General features: G+C 41.0%; 1 protein-coding gene across 1 annotated transcript in view; it reads left to right on the top strand.

Annotated features, from left to right (window-relative positions):
• EFCAB6 (EF-hand calcium binding domain 6) overlaps nucleotides 1-19,549 on the top strand; it is an 80,787-nt gene extending 61,238 nt beyond the window's left edge. The window contains 6 exon segments of the mRNA XM_010563598.1: nucleotides 7,388-7,600; nucleotides 11,017-11,244; nucleotides 13,111-13,288; nucleotides 14,129-14,313; nucleotides 16,807-16,956; nucleotides 19,427-19,549. Of these exon segments, the coding sequence (XP_010561900.1) occupies nucleotides 7,388-7,600; nucleotides 11,017-11,244; nucleotides 13,111-13,288; nucleotides 14,129-14,313; nucleotides 16,807-16,956; nucleotides 19,427-19,549 (1,077 nt within the window).
• The last annotated feature ends 2,739 nt before the right edge of the window (nucleotides 19,550-22,288 follow it).

The following is a 22,288-nucleotide window of genomic DNA, read 5'->3' as shown; positions in this document are numbered from 1 at the left end:
AGTTTCAACTGAGTCATACCAGCACAAAGACCAATTGTATGAAATATAACATACCTGCATAATTATTTTAAGAACCTATTTGTGTGCTGTAATATTGACCCACCAGCAAGCTTTCCTGTTAACTTTAGAATATGTAGCTGCTTTTGTTAGGGAAGGTTTTGCTGTAATGTCTTCTCATCCTCAAAGCAGGTGCTAAGCCTCCTTAACAACTTGACAAGCTGCACAGTTCCTGGGATCTGCAATAGTCCATGTTTTAACATCAAGTCTCTTTAACTGTTAGTCCTCCAAGACCCCAAATACTTTCCACCTCAACTTAGCAAAAAAATAAGCTACCTCCACATCTTTCAGGAGGTACTCAGTCCATGAGAGGGCTGGAGCCTGTACTGCTTTTTTCAATATTGAGCATTCACCTTGAACAGTTTTCTGTGCCGTGTTAGGGGTAGAAGGGATAAATCCATCATTAAAATCTTAAATTAATCCACAAGGGAATGTTTTTGAAAAGACAAAACAAATACGAACCAGATTCACAGTGCCTATTCAGCTTCCAGATGCTCTCAAATCTCATGTTTTCATTTTGGGTTCAACCCAAAATTTCCCACACCTTTGCAATTTCATCCCACCCTGGGTTCACACGTATTCCTGGGCTCCTGTGCAGGTTCTGAGAGAAGGCTGGTTGTTAAATTATTCACTTCATCCAAACACACTACAATTTTGGCCTGTAAAGTATGTATCTAAATTAATGAGGTATGCAATTCATTCAGGCATGTTAGGAAAACTGATCATTACGCTATACAATTTGATCACTGAAGTATATTAAAAAGTAACAAGTAAAGTATGCAGCTTGATCATTAAAGTATGGAAAATTTACTGAACTAGTAAAGTATGAGCCTGGGATGACTTTTGTCTCAAATGGCACCTCATAAATAAAACCCACAACCACAAAGGCAAACATTCACAAACCCAACAAGCCATACAGGTTTAAGTTGTATTTTTTCCTAGAAAACAGCTGAATGAGGGGAGATGAAAAAAATCTTGTGGAAATTATTTCTAAACGTTTTATGCATCACGTGGATCTTTTGATGGTTTTGACATATGTTGATGAGCTTTACATTCTGACTAACTCTCTAGAATACACACTACAGCATGTGTATATGAGCAGGATGCCCACTGAAATACAGCTGTGTAGAGCTGTAGGGCTATACTATACAAAAATAGAACTAAAGAAACATGAAGTATTTTAAGCAATGTGAGTGCAGCTTAATATTCAGATAGGAGCGAACCATGGTTATGGCATTTAGCTTGGGTGTTGCTAACCCACGGCAGAAGAGCTGAGAAAGGAGGCAGAGAGGACATTGTCTTGGGTGGGATGGTATTAACCACCAGTGGACTCTCTGAGGATATTTGTAAAAGTCAAGACCCTGGAGCTAGGAATATGCATCATGAACTTTTCTTGGCTGGCCTGCCAGTCTTGTGATTAATAAGGCCTGAGTGGAGCTCTTCTGCATTAAAATAAGTGGCTAATGCAGTCTGGCCTAATGAAAGCTGCAGTTGGGAATTAGGCTCCCCCAAAAGAAAATGTACTCACACGTCCTTCCCCACTGTGAGCTATTTGAGACGTGGAAGGGGAAAAAGTAAAGAACGTGTTAAAAGCAATAGTTCAGGGCATGCTGGTCAGGTCTAGAACAGGAAGGTGTTCATACAGGATCGGCACAGCTGCCTATAGTGGGGAATATATGGGGAAAGGAGGGATTATGATCAGGGCCAAACAATTTGTTGTTTAGCTTTCCTGGAGCTGACACCGCTGAGTAATTTGCTGCAAGCTTAGTAAAGCTTCACCTGTCAAGTCCAGCAGTGAGGAGAAAGAGGGCAGGTCAGGTTGAGGAGATGACAGAGAGAAGTGACAGATTACCGCATGTGTCCGTGTTCAAGGGCAGGAACTGAGCTAACTAGGGGTTTGCTGACACGTGTGTCTTTCAGCTCACAAAGGAATTACTGGAATGAGTAGAAACATATTCAGCAAAGATTTTTTTAAAAAAATGCGATTTCATCTAAAATGATGAAATTTGGAAATCGGATTGAATTCCAGGACTTCTTTGCAGAACATTTCAATATCAAATCAGGCATTTGAGTTAGCTTTGTCCTGAATTTTCTGTTTCCACACTAAATTCTCCATTTTCATTTGTGTTTAGCTTCCTGTTCTGAGTTTCTCTGCAGTCTGTCTCATGCTGCAGAGTGCCTTCTTCACCAGCTGAGTGCGTTTTGTTTTCAGCCAGTTCCATCTAACCAACTTGCCTGCAAAACTGCAGGCTTGTTCATTCATCCTTGATGTTCTTCCTGCCAGAGAGAGCATCCCGCTTTTCCTTGGACCAGTACCCATGAGAGGATTCCCCCCAGTATAGCAAGTTCACATCTCTTCTTGAAGCCTGGCACTGTGAGAACTGTACCGCCAGGTCCCAGCACTGAGGTCCAGGATTAGTTTCTGCTATTCACAGTGAAAACCGTGGGTACATCGTCACGGTCTCCATCTTTGTTGGGCATGTTGCTGGTGGAGAGTCTACAGAGCTAAAGCCACTTGCTCTCACACCACATTGCTCTCAGTAGTAGCTGCTACAACCCTGTCCTGTAAAACGCAAGCAAAACAGCTTCCTTGTGATCTTGGAAACTATTCTTAAATCAACAGAGGGGACAGCACTGACACAGCTTACCAGCTCCACAAATGGAGAGTGGCTGTGCCGTGACTCCCCAAACACTGATTTGCCTGCAAGTGGTGAAGTGCAGAGTGCAACTCTACCGTGTATCTGTTGTAACCATATCGTTTTGGAGCTCAAAAAACCCGTGCAACGGAGAATTGACATCCTCAGTCTTTCCACAGCCTTGCTTCCTAAACTCAGCAGCGTTACTAACCCTGTATTCAGGCGTGGAGAGCTGAAGTTCATTTTGCTGCCATAATCTACCTGTGAAATCGCAGCAGGAATATGTATGGACCTGCTCTGCAGAGGTGCTGCTTTTTCCTGTCTTGGGGGTGGGAGTTTTACAGGTTTATTCCTCACTCACTGTCCTCATCTGTTGAACCTCTGGGCCTTCCTGTTCTGGGCCACTGATTTGATCAGACACTGCCATCAGTCATGACCCATTGCACCACCAGCAGAGATTACCAGCCCTGCTGCTTGTGTCCCTACCCTCAGCCAGCAGCACCACAAACTTCATCTGTCCTCACGTAGAACAGCTCCAGGGAAATACTCCTTCTGGGATACCTGCATGTTTGCATCTATTTTCCAGTATTATATCTGCTTCAGGCTGAGAAATGTTAAAGTTTTCCTTGCACTGTGATCTAACTCCATGTTTCTCTTTATCCATAGCATACTGGTTTGAAAATTCCCCTTCCTGGCCCCTGCTCTCCTGCGCAGTTCCCTCCACATGACTACAATGTGCTGTCCCCCACTGAGCTGGGATATCTGTTTTGGGATCCTTCCCCATTGACAAGCGTGCCAAAGCCGTACTTCCCTTTCCTTTTCTGTTCCAAATCATGAAGAAAAGGGTCTAATGGAATTTTAAAATGGCAAATTGCTCCTTGGGATGGAAGCCTTTCACTCTATATTTACTAAGAGCAGAGGAAAAGGAGAAAGTAGGGATAATGGAAAGTAGGGAACGTAGTATTAGACCATCACGCACAGTGCTGATGGACTGGGCACTGCTGGGGAGACAGAGGAGCAGGGAAGCCTCACTGTGGCTCCTGCTGCCTAGGCTTAATATTTCATAGTTATTTAATACAATAGGTATTTTGATTACATTTAGAGGAATGTGGCTTTTTTCTAGACAAGGCAGAGATTGGCATGTGGGCTACCTTTGACTCATTTTGTCAAATCATTTTGTCAAACCATCATATACCATTACATATTCTAAACACTACCAAGAGTATTTTATCCTGCAAATGTGACCTCAAAACTTGAATCTATCTGTTGCAAATAGTTGGTGAAAAGGAAAATGGTACATTACAGAATGACCCTCAATGGAGTTTTCATCTTTTATTTATAATGTAGTTTATTACTGCAAGCTCCTGTTGCACACCAGCTATCAAATCCTCAGCAGGTGTAAATCAGCACTCAGGTTAATGGAGCTAGACTGATCACTGCCAGATGAGGATACAGCTCTCCTTGCAACCCAGGGATAGAATACAAGTTTCTCTAGAGTGCTGAGACTCTGAGAGCTAAAACAGGCTGGCTGATGAATTACTGGTTATCTGACCATGAGAAGAAAATGCACTTCCACCCCAATCCACGGTCAGGCAACTAACCCTGCTGCTTCCACACATCTTTACGGAAGAGCGTTTAGGGAAAACAACTTGAAGATACATGCTGTTAGGGTAAAGGAGGGCCCACTGGCCAAGCACAGAAGCCTCTAAAGCTGTGTAAACTGTCAAAAGGATGATTACTTCTGGCAAAGGTCATTCTCATGTACAAAGAGGAAAATGCGTCCTTTTTCAGGGGAGGATACAAGGGCCTTCTTGTGTAAGCTGTTTCCCAAGACCTTTGCCTTCTGAGCCTCCCCAGAAAGGGACAGAGGTCAGACTTGTGACAGGGCAGGGAACAGGACCAGAGAAATTGTAGTTTATCTTGATGTACCAATTTACTTTCTAATTAAGAATTCCTCTTAATAGAAAAATCTTCCAGAAACAGGGACCTGCAGGAATGGAGCTTCACTGAGCAGGTGTGGGTGGCAGAGCCTTCTTTTATTACTAATCAGCATAGTTATGCCATTTATAGAAAAGGACATGAGGCTCTGCAAGGAACTTTCTAAAGAGGAAAAATACAGCCCTGCTTTGAACAGCAAGCGAGCTACATCGGGTGGCCCATGAGAAAAGCCTCGTAATAATGCCCTCCTCTCTTGGTGAAAGCAGGAGGTGAAAGTGGATTGACATGGTCCTCCCGAGGTGCTCTCAAATTCTGTTCGGAAGGGCGAGAAAGCCTGTGCAGAGCTGAGCAGAACGGTCAGGTAATCTGGATTTCACACCTTACGGCAGCAGCTGGCGTTTGGCCACGGGCAGGTGCTGCTGAGAGGCCGCGGGGCTGTCTGAGACGGGACGGAGCAGGAGCAGGCTGCAGGGTCCTGGCCCCCGAACTCTGCAGTGATATACCGACAGAGCCTGATGGGACGAGTGGAGCACGTGGCAGCCAATATCAGGAAATCACTAAAAGAGAAGTAACCCCTTTTCTATGCGATGGAAACTCTGCTGTAAATGATCTGCAAGCACTGCTAGGGCATAGGCTGCCCAGCTCTGAGGCAGCTTCGTTCCTGCTGCTCCCTTTCACTCACGAGGTTCGAGTCAGACACAGCAAAGCTAAGTAATGTACCCACACTGTGCATAAGCTCAGTTTCAAATGCAGGTTTTCTAGCTTCAGTCTGTGGTTTGCAAGAAGAACAAGCAATTTATATTTTTTTTCTTGGCTCTCTAACCATTTTAAGATCAAAGTGCATCAGGTCTTATGAAAGAAACAAAAAGCTCTTGAAATTAAATAAATTAGGAAAGCTTGCACTTACAAAATACGTTTCTTTAAAAGGTCGCAGGGCAGTAACGCTTTCCCTAAATCTTTGGCTTCATTAGAATAATGAAAAGCAGCGGTACGGTGCTTTTTAGTTGCAGTAATGTCGGGCCGGCAGAAGGCGCGCCCTGCCGTGGACCATGCCCAGCAATCTTCGTTTCCTGACTACGGCACAGACTGGCTTCTGCGTCTGCAGGCACGATTCCACTTCTCATATTTCTTCTCTTAATAATAATGCAGCCGTAAAGCCTGTCCCACATGTATGTTTTATGTAAAGCATGGTTAATATTGAAAAGTGTTATTTGCATCTGAAGATGGTGGAGTCTTTTCTGATTAGGAGGCAGGTTTCTTGCAGTTCTGTAAGAAACATATTTTCTTTTCCATCCAGTTATAATGATCATGTGAGACGTGACAAGGAAACAGGAGTGCAGGACCAAAAGCCATCTGTTTCTTTTTTGGTATTTCATATTGCATGGAGCAGGAAGGTGGCAAAGCTTATATGCTTAAACATAGGGGTACAAAATATGATAGTAACATTTAACATGCTGTAAAGAAATGTCTTTGAACCAAAACCAGATTTATCTTTTTTTGTTGTTTTTACCAGGACCTCTTACCACAGCTATAGTAAAACCGGCTGCCACTTGTGTTTGTGAAAATTTTGCTTTCAAGATATTTTACGTATTTAGTTTAGATAGTGCAGTGGGTGGAAAGTCAGCTTCCATTACTGAAAATAAATAGTTTCTTCTTCAAAATTCTGATACTGCTTTTCTTTGTTATTATTATTCCACATTGTGCCATTCCTAAGACTAATTTGTAAGTAAAACTTGGTTTCATTTTAAAAACTGAAGTTTACTGCTAATTCTGGAGGTAGAATGTAATATTGAATAGATTTCATTGATATTTAACTTCATGAAATGTAGCCTTTTGCCTGCACAGTTAGACTTTCGGTGTTCTCAGGTATGTCCATACCAAAGCCTAGCAGTGCTTTACTCTGCAGTTTATTCCAACCAACTGTATTTTGTCCTTTTTATTTCTGCTTGCCATATGACCTTCTACTGTGTTTATCCAAAGTGTGGATTTCTGCCCTGCGGAATGCATAATGGGAGTTTAGTCAGTAATAAGCTCCAGCGGTAGATTTTAAAAGCCGTACACCGGTGTTAGATTTGAAAGCGACACACTGAAAAAAAGGAGTTTGTGCACATCTTGTGCTAGCATTAACACACTTGTACCCAACCCCTTCTCCATTTTCCCCTCACATATTCTGTACCTTTGCAGCCTTCAACTGCATTGTTTAGCTGCAGTATCCCTACTGTGGGTGACCAGATTAAAAAGTACCGCCATAAATATACCTGGACCTTAGAAAGGAAAGGGACATAATTGCCCCCTCTTTCATCTCAAAACTGAAGTGCCTTTTCAATGAAAGAGATTTCCACTGCTTGCTAAAGACTATTCAGATGAGAAGAATACATTTGGGATATTTGGGCCAGTTAGCGCTCACTTCCCTTTTTTCTGCATTAACAGAATAGCCCTCTTTGTAAGATCACCCTATTTTTTAGACCTTTGTAAAAGTTTAGGTCCGTCTTGGAATCCTGTGCTTTTGTTGGCCTGTCACCAGTTGGATCACATTTATAGAGAGTCTATTTTTTCCCTTAACTACTTGCATAGCCCCTTTTCTCTTTTGTGGTGCAAGCCAGAATTCCTGGAAGCAGGTTTTACTGCCCACGGGATCTCTCAGGCCGTCTTCTCCACGGACGTTTCCCTCTTCTACTGGCTGAATGCCACACCATGATTTATAATTTGTTCAGTGGATCCATTATTGAATCTCTGTGTATGTTTTTTTTGTCTAGACTGAGGAAGGGCAAAAAGTCATTCCACCTAAATCTGCTTGGGAGCTGCCAGAGAGAGGCATCCTCTCACAGATACAAGAACTAGTGACTGCTGGCTTTAACGCAATTGCACAAGAGTTGAAACATATTGACTCTTCAAAAGATAATACGGTATCAAAAGAAGAGTTCTGGGATATATGTAACTGACATTCTCATCAGCTGACTGAAGAACAAGTAAGAAAACTATATAATTTTGTCGTCTTAATTTAAGTGTACAACTGGGTAAATTGGCTACGGCTAGAGACATGTGTTTGCATACTGCCGTGTATAGGCAAGTAGTTTAAAAATTTGGATGAAATGAAAATGTTTTAAGACTATCATTCCATGAACATTTGTTGCTACATTTGTGGAAGATTATTTTTTTCCTTATCTCTGAGTATGGTTATGAACTATAATAATCGCAGGCTTTCTAAAGCAAAGTCACGGAGATGCTATTGCTAATAGCGAAGGTGTGAATTTAAAGCACAGTAGTTCTCTTTCACTAGCTCTTTATCTGTATAGTTGCTATTTTAAAAGTTTCTTTTTTCAATTTTAAATTAATCCAGTTCCAGTTGATGGGGAAAAAAGCCTTCTCAGCATGGAATAAAAAGTATTTCCATGAGGAGCTAATGCAAATTCCTTTTTCTCAGTAGCTATTTTGTCCTGTCTTCCCTGGACAAAGACAGGGGCAAACATTTGACTTTCCCGGCCACCTCTCAGCTTCTTTTCTGGGTTAAAGATTCCACCAGATTAGTGTTAGCAGAGTTTACGTAACCTTGAATTTATCTATCTTGAGTGACTGAAGTCATGGCATGAATCTGGCAGTACAAACCATCTGATTAGCCCAGTGCTAATCTCAAGGGAATCTGAGAGGCCAGTCTTACCTAAGATTCTGCTTCTGCTGAATTTAAAAGAGCCATTTTTTTATCTTTGCTAATGCTTGTTCAATGTGATTTGTCCTAGTCCAAAGACTAGGTGAATAATAAAACAGAGGGAACCTTGACTAAAAGATTTCAGATTTTACTTAACAGCACTCTAACCTTCATGCTCACAATTGCATCAACGCCATTTGGCAGCAAACTGAAAGACAAGACACAGAGCCTCCAAACTCGTATGCGTGTCTGCACTACAGAAAATTATTTCAGTACTTTGCTGACTGCAGATATACCCTCTGAGTTCTTGGCCCAGCATTTTTGACTATAAATTGCTGACAGGAGAAGGGCCTGCTTGTAACTACAGCAAAGAGATTGCACAGTCTGCCGTGTTACCAGGTGCTGCTATGCATGCGTAAAGTTACAGGTGAAAGCACTGAAAAAAATAAAAATATTTTCCACTTCCCCCTTGAAAATAGCAGAAAAAAACAAAATGGCCTATGTGCTCTATTCTTAGTGGCCACAACTCTGGTGAGGTACCAAGTGCAAGTGACAGATCTGAACCTGGAGCCTCAACACCGGGTGAAAGCAAAAGTGAAAATGTGGTGACACTTTCCTCGTGCCTGTGAACCCCTGTGCAGAAGCATCAGGGTGAGCTCATGGCAGGAGAACACACACCTTCCCAAGCTGTGAAAAAATATCTCATTTTTTTTTCTTTTTTGGAAGCAGTAAGGCAGGCATCTCCAGCTGAAGAGTCCTCCAGACTAGATCCTGTCTACTTTACACTCAAGAAGAAGTGAAGGGACACGGGAGCTATTTTATACTTAAAAGAACCTCAGACAAGTGAAGAAAAAAAATCTTGATAGAAACTGTCATCCATAATAGCAACAAGAAGCAGGCCTGAGGAGCCTCATTTATATAAGCAGCAGCCTCTGTGTGAGTGAGACTCGAGCCCTGTATCTCCAGAGATATTTTGATTTTGACAGGCCTCTCAAAGATATGCCTACGTGTATCTATATGAAGATGCCCCAGGAGAGCCTTGCAATCTGGGTACAGGGTTTGCCACTGCTAATCCAAACCCCTGCCGTGCTGGTTGTTGTTGCTGCTCAGAGTTGTTACAGAAGTGTTACTAATAGTCATAGTCTGGGTGACTTCATAGAAAATGTCTTCTTTTATCCTTTTCTGGATGATGGCCACTTACTGTTTGCTATTAGCAAGGCTCAGCTGGAGTCTGTATTGAATAGTGGATGAAGAATTTCTTCCTGAAGTTTGGTTTCTTGGTCTTCTGAATTTCTGATACTGTGACCTTTTTCATAAAAGGCTAAGGATGGTAAACACGCTGCAAGCAAGGTGTTGATTAATATCTCGCCAACTGACATCCACTTTTTTATCACGGGCACTTTTCTCCTCTCTGCTTGAACTCCCTTGACTTGCTTGAACTATCTGTAATCTCCCAAATGGCTAAACTTTGTTGGGTGTTGAAATAGTTTCTAACTATAGCTAACCCAGCTCATCAGGGTATTGTTCTATTTAATTGAAGTTTATAATACACTTTGAGATCCTCGTATGAAGTGTGAAGTACAATCACAAGCACAAAATAGAATTGTTTATAATTCATAATGTGGTAGCAGCCAGGCCAATGGGGGAAAGTTGAAAGGAAATTCAGAATGTATCCTTTGCCCTTTGAAGTTTCACTGCAACTTGGCACATGCATCAAAGAGGTGACTAGCTTCCTTTAGGGTTTAAATCTCTGCCGGAAAAGATCAAATCAAAAGCAATCTGAAGTTCCCAATTAGATTTATATTAAAAATCAATAATGAAGACCCTAAAAAGGCATACTGATGACTGTTGAAACACTCACAAAATGAGTACAGCTCATTTAAGGGCAGGCTGTGATAATCCTTACTTTGATTAGTAGCTTATATCATGAGTAGTCCCATATAATTCAGTGCAACTACTTACTGAATAAAGTGCTGTTCAGTGGGAAATCAGCCCAGCCTCATCCTTACGGTACCATGTGTAGCCCCGAGGGTGGGCTACCTGCCGAGGGTGGGCTACCTGCCCTGTGTTGGGCCAAGCAGCCACCCAGACCTCCCCAGGCAGCAGAAGCAAGGGTATCAGCAGCCACCCCCAGGTCTTCTGTAGGCTGGCTGTGCTGTAGAGGTACAGTTCTTGGCCATACGTTGTAACTATATGCGATTCTAAAGGCTGTAAAGATTTCCTGCCGTGTTCTTTCATGCTGATTCATTTTTGCCCTCAGGGTGAAATAATTTGTTGATGCAAATACAATAACTGAGGAACCTTAATGGCCTCCTGAGATGGTGGTATAACTTAGGTGCCCCTGATAGCGTGAGAAATTTGCTTCAATGGTACTTAGCCAGGATACAGGTGCACCATGTATTTGATTTACATCTCATGTTAAAGCGTTATTCTTCTATACTGCAGCTCAGTCACTGTGTCTAATCACAGGGTTTAGTAGCTTAAACAGCACACTAAGGGCCCAACTCAATTAAAAAATGTCCTGCAGAAATCCTTTTTTCATTGTTTTCCCAGCCTTGTGTGAGCTTCTGCAGAGAAGCTGTGATTTTTTTTTTAATAAGATGGGCCCTAGGATTCCTTCTGTTCCAGGGCATCCTCTCCCTTTCTTTTTGATATGTTTTGTCATATCCTTAGTACATAAGGGGATTCTCTTGTTGTAAAACTAGCATTTACAAAAGTAATCTTTTGCTTCTTCATTAGTTTGAAAATCTTTGGAACACAGTAGATGTCAGCACTGGTGGACAGCTGAAGTGTCAGGACTTTTTGAAGAAGTTCAGCTCAGAACTTGTAACGATGCTGTCCAGCACTCCCAGTGCAACTAGTTCTGCAACTTCTACCAAGCCAGCTACCCATGCCGTGCAGGACCCATGCATATCTCCTCAGCCTGAACGCCCCAAGACATCATCTTCTCTAGTAGGGCAAAAGAGTGTAAGTGTGGTTATTTTATGAATTTTCTGGATTTTCTTTTCTGTGCATAGACTGAAAGTAATACCTGTGGGACTCAGTGAAGGTATTCCTATTGATTGCCCGTGAAATCAGGCACAACCACCTGTCAATAAGTAAATGAGGTAATTTGCAAAACTGTGTTACGATGACAAAAATTGGGCCAGATAGTAACCCCACTAAAGTCCAAGGATATATGTTGATTTATACCAATAGCATTCCCTGCTGTTACCATACACATATCCGCAGAGCTGTACGGCAAATAAAATTTCTGTGTTCAAGCACAATCAGATTTCTGAGAACAAAGAAAACGGCCCAAATTACAAAGGTCTGATAGCTGCAAAAGCAGCATTAAAAAATATAGATGGCTTATCTGTGGTCATCTGACAAAGGTAGGCAGGACTGGCAGTTGCAATTTTCCAATAGGTGTTTGCTGGCCTGTCCTAAAATACTCTGGTGGTCTTGCCTGCTTTCTGGTGGATGCCAAATTACAGCAGCTAATGCCTGACAGTCTGATAGACTTGCCATGAAGGCTAGTGATCCAAGAGAGTTAAGAGAAATTAATTAGGAATGCAGTAGTTCTGCTTCATTTTTGCATCCATACCTATACTTCATGTCAATAATGCGCTTTGGTCCTCTCCACGCCATGCTGGCTTCTTACCCTGGTGCTAGAATTCACAGAAAGGTGGGGAAATCATTACACACAGAAAAATTAAATATCCCCCTTGTGGAGCTGCACCTACCTATTCCACGTTCTTTAGCTACAACCAAACCAACAACAGAAGAATAAGATATTTAGAATTATTCACTGCCTGGAACAGGCTTGGATTTTCTGACTACTTCTACATGGAGATGTTTAGCTACTGAAAAAGAAATAACAGATTGAGCAAATTAAAGATGCAAACAACTTGTCAGGGCTGGTAAATCTAAACATTGGCCCATTGCTAGCTCAATTATTGCATTAACTATAGGTTCTTTCTTGAAAAGCCTAGATGATTAGCTACATGCATCCTTTGTGCTTTGATCCAGTTCCCAGAGGAAGCAAAGGAAAATTCCTTCTTACTGTCTGTGAGTGCTAGATTTGAAGACAATAGGAAGAGAACTTAAGTCTCCCCAAACTTATGGCTGTTGGAAAGACCCCAGCCAGCCTGAACACCAGTCAGGATGAATGTTCCTGCAGCACTCATTGCATGGAAACCTGTGTGAGGCCTCAGCAAGTCTGCACCAGTGAGACCCTCAAGGGAGCACTGGGAGGTCTCACTAAACATGAGATTATGTGTTGGATCTAGAAGCATAAATACCGCTTGTGCATGTATCGTACAGCAGTAGGCTGAGGCTTTGCTTCCAGCTTACCCACAGTACTGCTAAGGCAGCAGCCAAAAAGACACTGAGCACCGGGATCCTCTCACGTTACTCCTTCTGTGGCTCTGCACAGGACTACTGCAGAACTGCGTCCTCCCGGTGACAAATCAAAGCAGTGTTATTTCATAATTCAGTGACTTTGCACTGGTTTGTGTTTGGTCTAAGATGGTACTACACAGCTTTTTTTGAACACAGTAGCTGTTGTTTAATAAGAAACAGTTTGGAGAAACTATAAATGACTTACAGATTAAGCTGAATTAAGAAAAAAATAGTCAAGGCCCATTAAATGGTGTTCTTTTGACACTAAGAGTGTTCTCACATCTTTACCTAGAGTTTTGCAGACCAAATTCACATCAGACTTAGAAGTGGCTCAAATGGTACATTAATCTCAAGGCTGGAAGACCAGAAACTGGATTTGTCATCTGGTAGTTTATCTATACAACCAGTGAAACTCAATAGAAAAAAAAACCCATTATCTCTTGCTTTTAGATACCAACATCCAGTCGTCCTCAGACAACAACAACTTGTTCTGCATCTGTCCTTACCTGCAAAACCATAGACAATAAGATAAGAAAGAACATCCTACATTCCTGGAGAGGCATATTGAAAGCGTGCAAAGAGAAGGATGTCGGCAAGCTAGGAGAAATCCCAGCGTCAGACTTCTTAGGTTTGTTCCATCTGAAAAGTGCTTTATTCATTTCTCAGATGCATTCTGTTTTCTTTCTGCTGTCCCAGCCATAGGAACATCTAGCCTCTAGGAAGCAGCATCCACTGCATGATTGCTCCAGGTACCACCCTGCTATTGCAGAGCAGAATAGCCTTAGCTGCAATACATTCGCATTCCTATTCAAAATTAGCTACTCCTTGAAAAAGAAGTGCATGGCTTGCTTGTGGGTACTTATGGCATGTGTACGAGTATCTCATCACCTTCCCAATACACTACCCTTTCTGTGCCCTGGGGATATTTCAATAAATAGATTCACCAGTCTTTTCCTTGTGGACTTCTGTGTGCTTCTGGTCGCACTGGTCTCGATGGCTGAATGTCTGCTGAGTTGAAAGGACCCTGGATTTTACTCTTAGAAGAACTGGGCTATGCTGCTCTTCTGTTGTGTTCTCTTCTAGAGAGAGGATTTTCTGTGCCTTTGTTAGGATATTTGCACGTGTGATAAGACAGTGCGCACCTGTATAATCACATGTAAAGTCCTGGCTGTAAGAACATGCTAGCTTATCAGATCTTCTGTCTCAGGTGATGTCAGGGAGTACTTCTTGTGCGTTTAAAATCAAAATGACATGTTATCAATCCCCTGAAACCCTGTAAAATGTGAACTGCAACCCCATAAGTATAGGTATATGCATATACTTGCATATAGCAAGATCTGCATAACACACGCAGCAGTCACGGGAACTGATGACCTGTCAGCATTTACCTGGTAAAACTTGTGAACACAGGACAACGATTGGCTATTTTTCAGAATGACAAAATGAATATTCTTTCTTTGCATTTCAGATATAGCAGAGAAGTTCAATTTGGATTTAAATGAAGGGGAAATTAACCACATAACAACAAAATATGATTTCAAGAAAAATGGAAGATTTGCATACTATGACTTCCTTCAGAGTAGTATCTTGTTGTTAAAACCACAGGAAAGCTCTCTGCTACAGAGGATGATTATACAGAAGCCACAAAAGCCAGTAGGTACAAAGCTTATAAAAAAAATCAAAATGACTTTTTTTTTTTAGTTTCTGCTGTACTGACAGGATATTTCATTGCCTGTCTCTGTAGTCACTTTATGCAGGGACTTTCTTTTCTTTTAATCCCATGATACTAATTGCCTAGTATTCATTTGGTATCTCCTTCAGTTGGAGGACTTAACTCCTTGGGATCATGCTTTCCGTATCCAGGTTATATAGTAAATTGGCCAAATTTGCTAAAATTTGGATAATAATTCCAAATAGAAAACACAGGAGCTGACACTTTAAGAGCTTTTGTTGAACTAAATAAAAATCAAGCTAGAAATAAAAAGTGCATGGGATGTGTCTTAAGATGATCCCGACTGGTCAGCAAGCTGTGCCTCTGCTCCACACCCAGCACTGCAAGAAAAGCCCAGGGGAAGCTCTTCTCTTGCACTGCTGTTGACGGTCACTAAAAACATCTCGTAGCCAGGACTGGCCAGCACACATTGTGCCCTTGCAGCTCTCCCTGCCACACATACCAGCTCCCCAAGCTACGATGAAGAGGCAAAAGAACCCCAGCAAAACAGCTACACACAGGCTGTTCCCCTCTGCTCACAGTACTGCTCTAGGGCAGAAAAGATCAGAAGAGACACAGAAATCTGGCTCTCATGGCCCAGAAAGGAAGGCATCGGTAATAGCATCCCAATCAAGTTATGTAGTAGGAACAGTGCCAAATTCCAAATCTGCTCATTCAGCAAGCCTGCTGCATTTTTAGGCTGTTTCTGACTGTGCCTAATTAGCTTAGATATGGTTAGTAGCAGCATTTTATAGAGAAATTACATTACCAAAGTGTTTTCAGATGTGGAATGAACAGATTGCTACCAAGGTATGAAGAGAGTATCATTAGGAATTATCAAGTATTCACCACCAGTAGGGAGAGTAAGGTAAAACTATTAAGTTTTGCATGAAAGAACTTCATTATCTTACATGAGGTTTCCTTTATACACAAATTTGATGCTGTAAAATTCCATCCCAGTATTCTGGAGTGGATAAAGCAGTAATTTCTAAGTCCCTATGTAGTTGTCTTGAATAATTTTTATTTATTCAATTCAGAAAAAATGAAGGTCTCAGTCCATGTTCTGAGCATCCTTATATAATGTAATACTCAGAGTGAAATTTCCTCATAGACCTCTCGGTCCATTCCATCTAATAAGCATACAGATACACATCAAAAGGCACCATAAAAAAAAAAAAAAATTTTTTTTTTCCTTTTTGGTGGCACGTACAATTCCTTCTCTTTCTCAAAAGCCTGAGAGAATCAATGGCCTAGAGCTTCATGGAAGTATCCAGGGTCTGAGCTATGAAAATAATCCAAGTTGCAGTCACCATGAAGTGCCCTTTCCCTCCCTTCAGCCCACAAGGGTACTCAGTATTTTGGATTGGAAACTGCATTATTCATGTACTCACTCATTCCTCAGCTACACAGTCTGAAGCAGAAATACTCCAAAAGCACAGAAAGAAGGTGCAGCTGCCCCCCCAGGTCTCTTACAACTAGTGTATGTGCAGCACAGCCTCTGTGTCCACGTAGCAGATGTATAAAGCCAACTGTGCAATTCCTTCCTAAGGAGATGCTTGTAGAGACGCCAGTGACGTGCAACCGGCACAAGCGGGGCACTAGCAACTTACTCAATTACAATAATAAATACCAGGAGAATGTAGGGGAAAGCTGAGATGGAGCCATATTTTAAGAAAATAGTAGAGCAGATCCAGAGCCTGCAGGTGGATTGGGGCTTGCTGATTTTTCCCACAGTCCCTTACTCATCCCTCCAGTGTTAAAGCTTTGTACAAGTGGAACTAATTTTGCTTTAATGAATAGTTCTGCAGTTCACAGGTGTTCAGGGTACATCAATGTAACAAGTTTAGCTGGGTTAAACAACAGGCCACAACATGTCCCAAGGAAAATTTATCCTAGAGTCCAGCTGTGGAACTGCAGAAAGGTTCAAAAGCTGGTTACAAGGTATTTTATGTACCAGGGAAAGTGTACAGTAGGGTTTGTTTTTTTCTTAAGTATTGTACCGCTCCCACAGTTGGCTTGTGCATTCAGTCACTTTTAAGCAAAAATTTCACTCTGAAAAATGAACACTGCAAAGAATTAAAAAATGACTGAAAGGGAGTTGAAACAAGGACAAGCATAACACATGTGAAGACACCGAGATCTAAGCAGAAGTAACACTGACTTCAGAATCAGTTTCAAATAATAAAAAGTTAGGGCTTTGACAGTGATTAAGTAAATATACCATCTGCACTTTCCAAGAATATCAAAATGTTATAGGTTAAAATAATCTTGTGTAAACAGTATCTTGCAATAATTTGTAAACAAGTATTCAGCAGCCAGTCATAGATTAAGGCAGCATTACAGTCCAACATCTTTTCATTCTGCATTATAGTTCTTCCCAGTTGCGTTCATGATGCTGTTAGTAAATGCAAGTCATTCTCATCCAACTTTGTTAGCTGAGTCCTGGACCACAAACCACATCATTCTTCAGTGCAATGCTGAGAATTCAGCCCCAGATCCTGCACTGCTGGTGACCAATGAAGCGAACTTTTAAATCCTATGATGAAAGTCATACCGGACTGTTAAATATTGCAGATTTCAGACAAGTAAGTTGCGTTTAGCAAATAAGTCAGGAAATTACAGTTGTGTAATCTAAGCTTTCTGATTGAAGGTTTTCTGAAAAATGGTACTGAACTAGAGTGTAGAAACTGGCTCCTCTCTGTGACTTCAGCTCTGACCATTACTCACGGCAATCTTTCTCCACACATGATTACACTTCCTTGAGGTCTGAGGTCTTGCTGGCATCCTGAATAGATAACACAGAGAAAAACCTTAGTCCCTCTACAAAGTTTAAATGTGCATCTTCTACAAACACATGGGAAGGGACTAGAAGCGTACCTTCTGATGGGTTTCCCTACAGGCACTGCTACAGCTGCAGGATCCTGCAACCCTCCAACTGGTGTGGTCCTTTTGAAAAGTGGAATGGGCTCAAGCAATCCCTATTTGAGAGCCTCTGTTTCTGGTTTCTTTTTGCTTTTCTGTGTGCAGCATAATTTTATACTAGGCAAGGGATTGTATCTTCTGCAAATATTTAGGTATCTTGTATCTCCTCAAACAGCAAATACACACCTGTGTATTCTGGATATCAGTGATTCTTCATCTAGATCCATGGGGAGTTTGATTTTTGCTTAACTTTACTGATTTCAAAATCTTTGACATTGTTTTAACTAGGAATAATAATCACTATCTGTTCTGGAGTAATTCTGAATATTTACTATTCAATTGCAAGAAAAAAAAATAGAGTGGCGCCCTTAACCCATTTAATGCTGCATGCATTAGGACACCCCTTGGTATTGCTCTTAACTAAAAATAACAACTGATCAACTAGCAGACAGGATGCTCAGTTGCAGTAAGCAAATGCTTGGCTGCAATAAGCAGCGCTAAGGTGTGCTTCTGATGCTCTCCTTCCCCTGGAGCTGCAGGAAGCCAGCTTGTTGCCTGGTAGATATAAACCTGTTCAATTATACCAGTCACAGAAATGCTCTTTTAAATCTTTACTTATTTAGGACCGGTGGGAATGCGATACGTTCCGGCACTGCCACATAGCTGAAACTTGAGTCCCTGTCTGCTCCTCTCCAAAGGCAGAGGAGCAAGACGTATGGATCAACGTGGCCATATCACCTTCCTGCCTGCGGCTCCCCGTCTATCACTGCCGCTTGCTGACTGCCTGGGCACTGCCTCAGCAGACCAGGCTCAGGGGAGGAGGAGTGAAGATCAGGCTCCTTTGCATTTGATTTTAATTTGTCATGTTCCTCTAGGACATGTGATGATTACCATTTATAGTTAAAGTAATGTCAACAACTTTCTCATCAAGCTTCCTAACATGATACGAGCTAAGCAAAAAAAACCCAAAAAACAGCAAAACACCAAAACAAAACCAAACCAAACCACAACAAACCCACAACAAAAAAACCTAACTCTTCATGGCTCTAGATCAAGAAGCAATCCCTGATTCCAAAATCCTACTACAAAGGTGTTAATCTGCTGTTTGACAAAATATCAAGTGATTTGTGGAGGTACAGATCCCTTTATCTCCTAGGTAACTTAATTTACTGAAACGGGGAAATTAGCTCTCTACTAACTTCAGTAACACTGCTATTTATGGCTGTACTATCTGCAAGGGGTCATTAGCGATTTCTGATGCTGAGCTGTTAAGAAGGAAAGGGGCAGACTAATCTGAGTTTGCCAGAAAAACTAATGACAACTGGCATAGCCCACAAGGACACGCTGTGTTGCTGGCCACTTTCAGGGTTTAAATTCCCAAGTGCATCTAAAACCAGAAGTAATCCTCAGAAATTAATGCTTTATTCCCCCGCCCCGCAATGTCAGGGCATTGAGAACATTTAAAACTGTTGAAGTGCTGAAAAATGCACTGGGCGAAATATTTGAAAGATGCAGGTATCTAACCTGGCTTTTAGCATCAGGTGGACCAGATGCATCCTGTTCAACCTGGGTTCCCACTGAAGCATTAGGAAGGCATGCTTACAGGCTGAGCATTTGTCCCACAGAAATTAAAAGCACCGAGTGCATCGTGGGCATTATTATATACATAGGGGTTTGTACAGTTTGAGTGACTGGATTATTCCTTCCGTTTCTCTGGATGCAAAGTCTGCAGATCACCCAAGGAGGATAGAAAGGAAGATATTCCACCTCCATCTTACCTCCAGATGGTACCGAAAGCCTTTTAAACATGTACTTTTTAAAATTAGCTTCTATTCCCGTGGGTGCTACCCATTTCCCAATGCTCCCTCAGGCAAGTGCTAGTTGGGCTAGTGGACAAAACCCCTGCGTGTGCAGGTTTTCGGATATGCATCCCAGGGAGCCAGTATTGGCATGGGCAAAATAAGAGATAATAAAGGAAGGTTTGATTTTCTAGTATTCTGAGAAACCTAAGACAGAGTGGAGCTGAATCATCAAGTTATTTTGTAAAGAAATTTTAGCAAGATAAACTAATGTTTATACTTCTTGCTGACCCAAAGCACTAGAATAAATTTTAAAGTTGTCTGTCTTTTGTAGGTTCTTCATGAGTACAGCATCACCCTAACTGAAGAGGAGTTATTCAACGTTTTGGAATACTATGATAAAACTTTGTCTTCAAAAATATCCTACAATGATTTTCTCCAGGCATTCGTACAGTAGGATTTGGTCAAATGCAGGAAACTGTAGATAAAGACAGTGACTGATTTATAATTTCAAATTTCAAACTAATAAATTAATCGAGTATGGCTTTTTTGTATCTATTCATTAGAAAACTCAAAATACTTTAAAATTCTGACAGTGGTCCTGTGTTGTGGATTAAATCTACATAGTGAGGGAATTAATTTTGCATAATCCATTTATCAAAAAAGAAAAAGACAACAATTAACACTATCAAAATAATGCTCCCTAAGACGTCTCCAAAAGAAAGTCATTTAAGGAAATTCTTTTTTTAATTTTACGCATTTTATTAATGACATACTCTTAACTTCAGTAAAAAGGTTTACAAGACATACTATTGAATTTCCACAATTGTCATTTGCCAAATGTATGACTTTTAATACATTAGCCTTCAGTATTAAAAAAGAAATCCTCCTATTTCTCGGAGCGTCTTTTTCCTCTGCTTGCAGTGCCATAAGTGTATTGTCAAAGACACGTTAATATGGACCAGACATTGAAATCTGAGCAGATGCCAACTGTGCATGGACACCACACCTTTCTCTGTCAAAGCTGTTCTTCTACATCCTTCAGCACACTTTCAAAAAGAAGCTACTTTACCAATAAGCATTGGCCTCTTTTAATTGCAGAGAAATATTCCCAGTGTTAACCATGAGGTTTATTTTTTTGAGGATACTATATATATGTATTTATACAATAAACAGTAAATTGCAAATAAAACCTCTGATTAGATTTCCCAGTTCTAGAAAAATCCTGTTTGAATATCTTGTGAGGTACTTGGATCTTGGTGAGGAAATTAAAAGATAATTGTCTGACTTTTGAACTCTTGTGATAGTTAAAGGATAAAATGATCATCAGAGCCTGCTTCCTGGTATTACAGCAACAATTAAACACTTACCTGCTCTGAAGAATTGTTAGATAAATATTTCACTGTCTGGTTCCTGAATTAGTTTTCATTGGTACACCGAAGAGCCCTGTCCTCATCACCTGAACTGATTTGGAATCTTCCTTTCTCCCAAGTAACTTGCGAAGATAAGTCAACAAAAATTAATAAAACAAAAAAAGAGAGCAAGTTATGGGTGTACAAACACACACACGCACACACACATATAAACACATATGTATCAAGGGAAGTCTTTGGAATGGGAAAGGATAGAGGAACGCAATCTTGTTTTTTCTTATTATTTCTAGTGAACGTGTGAACCACTGCAATGAATCTGAAAGATTCCCAGGGCAGAACACTTTAATGCATGTTTTTTCTGAGAAAATGTTTCTTCGCATTTGGTGCTTTTCAGGAGATATTTTGAAGATTTTGAGTAAAAAGCATTGGGGATGTTTTAGGTTGGATGTTCTGTATTGTTTCTTTTAGCTTCTAAGATTCGTGTGATTTGTACTCTACTATAAAATAAATACATTTGGAATTGGATATATTTGAAATAGTAACATAAAAAATACCTGATAGACTTTTTTTCCAAAACTGATGGCTAAGTCCCTGAAATTGTTGCTTAGGTATTTGATTAACCGAGGAGACTGAAACTACCATTATTTAAGGATGTTCTCCCATACTAAATCAATACAAAAATTCCTAGTTCCATTAACAGTAGTTTTTAAGAATACATGTACACATGTCAGCAAGTGACTAACAAGGGCTGGTCCTGGTCTGGTTGCCTGAACACAGGCAGGAGTTCGCTGTTCCGACCCAGCTGTCCCCGTTAGTCCTGTATTAACACCGGCCAGGCCCTTGGGGATGTCTCCGGGGTCGGAGGGCATCTCAAACAACAATAGGGAACTGTGCTTCAGTAACTGAGCTGAGCCCAAGGGGCATTCTGTTTAGCCCCATTTAAGATCCAGTTAGTCTGGTTTTGTTTAATTTTATCCTTGTAAGTGGTGTGAAGCCTCAAACTGCTCCCTTTGTTAATGGCAACTTCTTTCCTTCTCCCCAGTCAGGTGCAACATGCCTGATTTAATCTCTGTTATTATTTCATACAGTTTATGTACTGAATTAATCCTTCATATTCCTTAAAGACTTAAGTGCTATTTCAGAATACCTAAGATTATAACACAAATATTACATTAATTATTTTTAAAATAGTGGATTTCACTGTACTGATCTAACCATGGAGAAAAAAAAAACTAGTTAAGTGATTATTGGTTAGTGTTGTTCGGTTTGGGGTTTGGGGTTTTTTGGGGGGGGGGGGGTCAGAATCTCTTATACCTCCTGTTTGATAATTGGATCTAATTTGATATCAAATACAATAAGACTTCCATCCCTGGGCTGCTTTCTGGCACAGAGCATGGCTACCATGTTTCACAAAGGGATGCAGGAGTTGCGTCCCCTGCTCTGCCATTTTCAAGATACCCACCATCTTCAGGAGAGGCAAGGGGATGGATGTCTCTGTGTTTCCTGACACATCCTGCCAGAGGATTTTTCATTAGTTCGACTGGCAGGAGTATCAAATCCAACAACTCCGAAGGGATTAAAGAACAATCTTTTTGCTGTACAAACAAATCAAATCCTGCTGGTTCTTTTAGTGAGTTCTTAAAGGCAGGGATGGCACTTACCAACTGTTTATCCAACCTCAAAAAAAAAAACCCCAAACTGAATTTCAACTGCCAGCATTTTGAAATAACTGAGGTAATTTTTCATACTAAAATTGCAAACTGCTGGGTGGATAAGCTTTGTAATAGAAGGTGGGGCTTTTTTTTTTTTTTTTTTTTTTTTTT

Source organism: Haliaeetus leucocephalus, unplaced genomic scaffold, assembly GCF_000737465.1.
Source record: "Haliaeetus leucocephalus isolate CR32 unplaced genomic scaffold, Haliaeetus_leucocephalus-4.0 Scaffold170, whole genome shotgun sequence".
Lineage (NCBI taxonomy): Eukaryota > Metazoa > Chordata > Aves > Accipitriformes > Accipitridae > Haliaeetus > Haliaeetus leucocephalus.
Note: the sequence above shows the minus strand (reverse complement) of the source record. Positions and strands in the feature narration are given on the sequence as shown.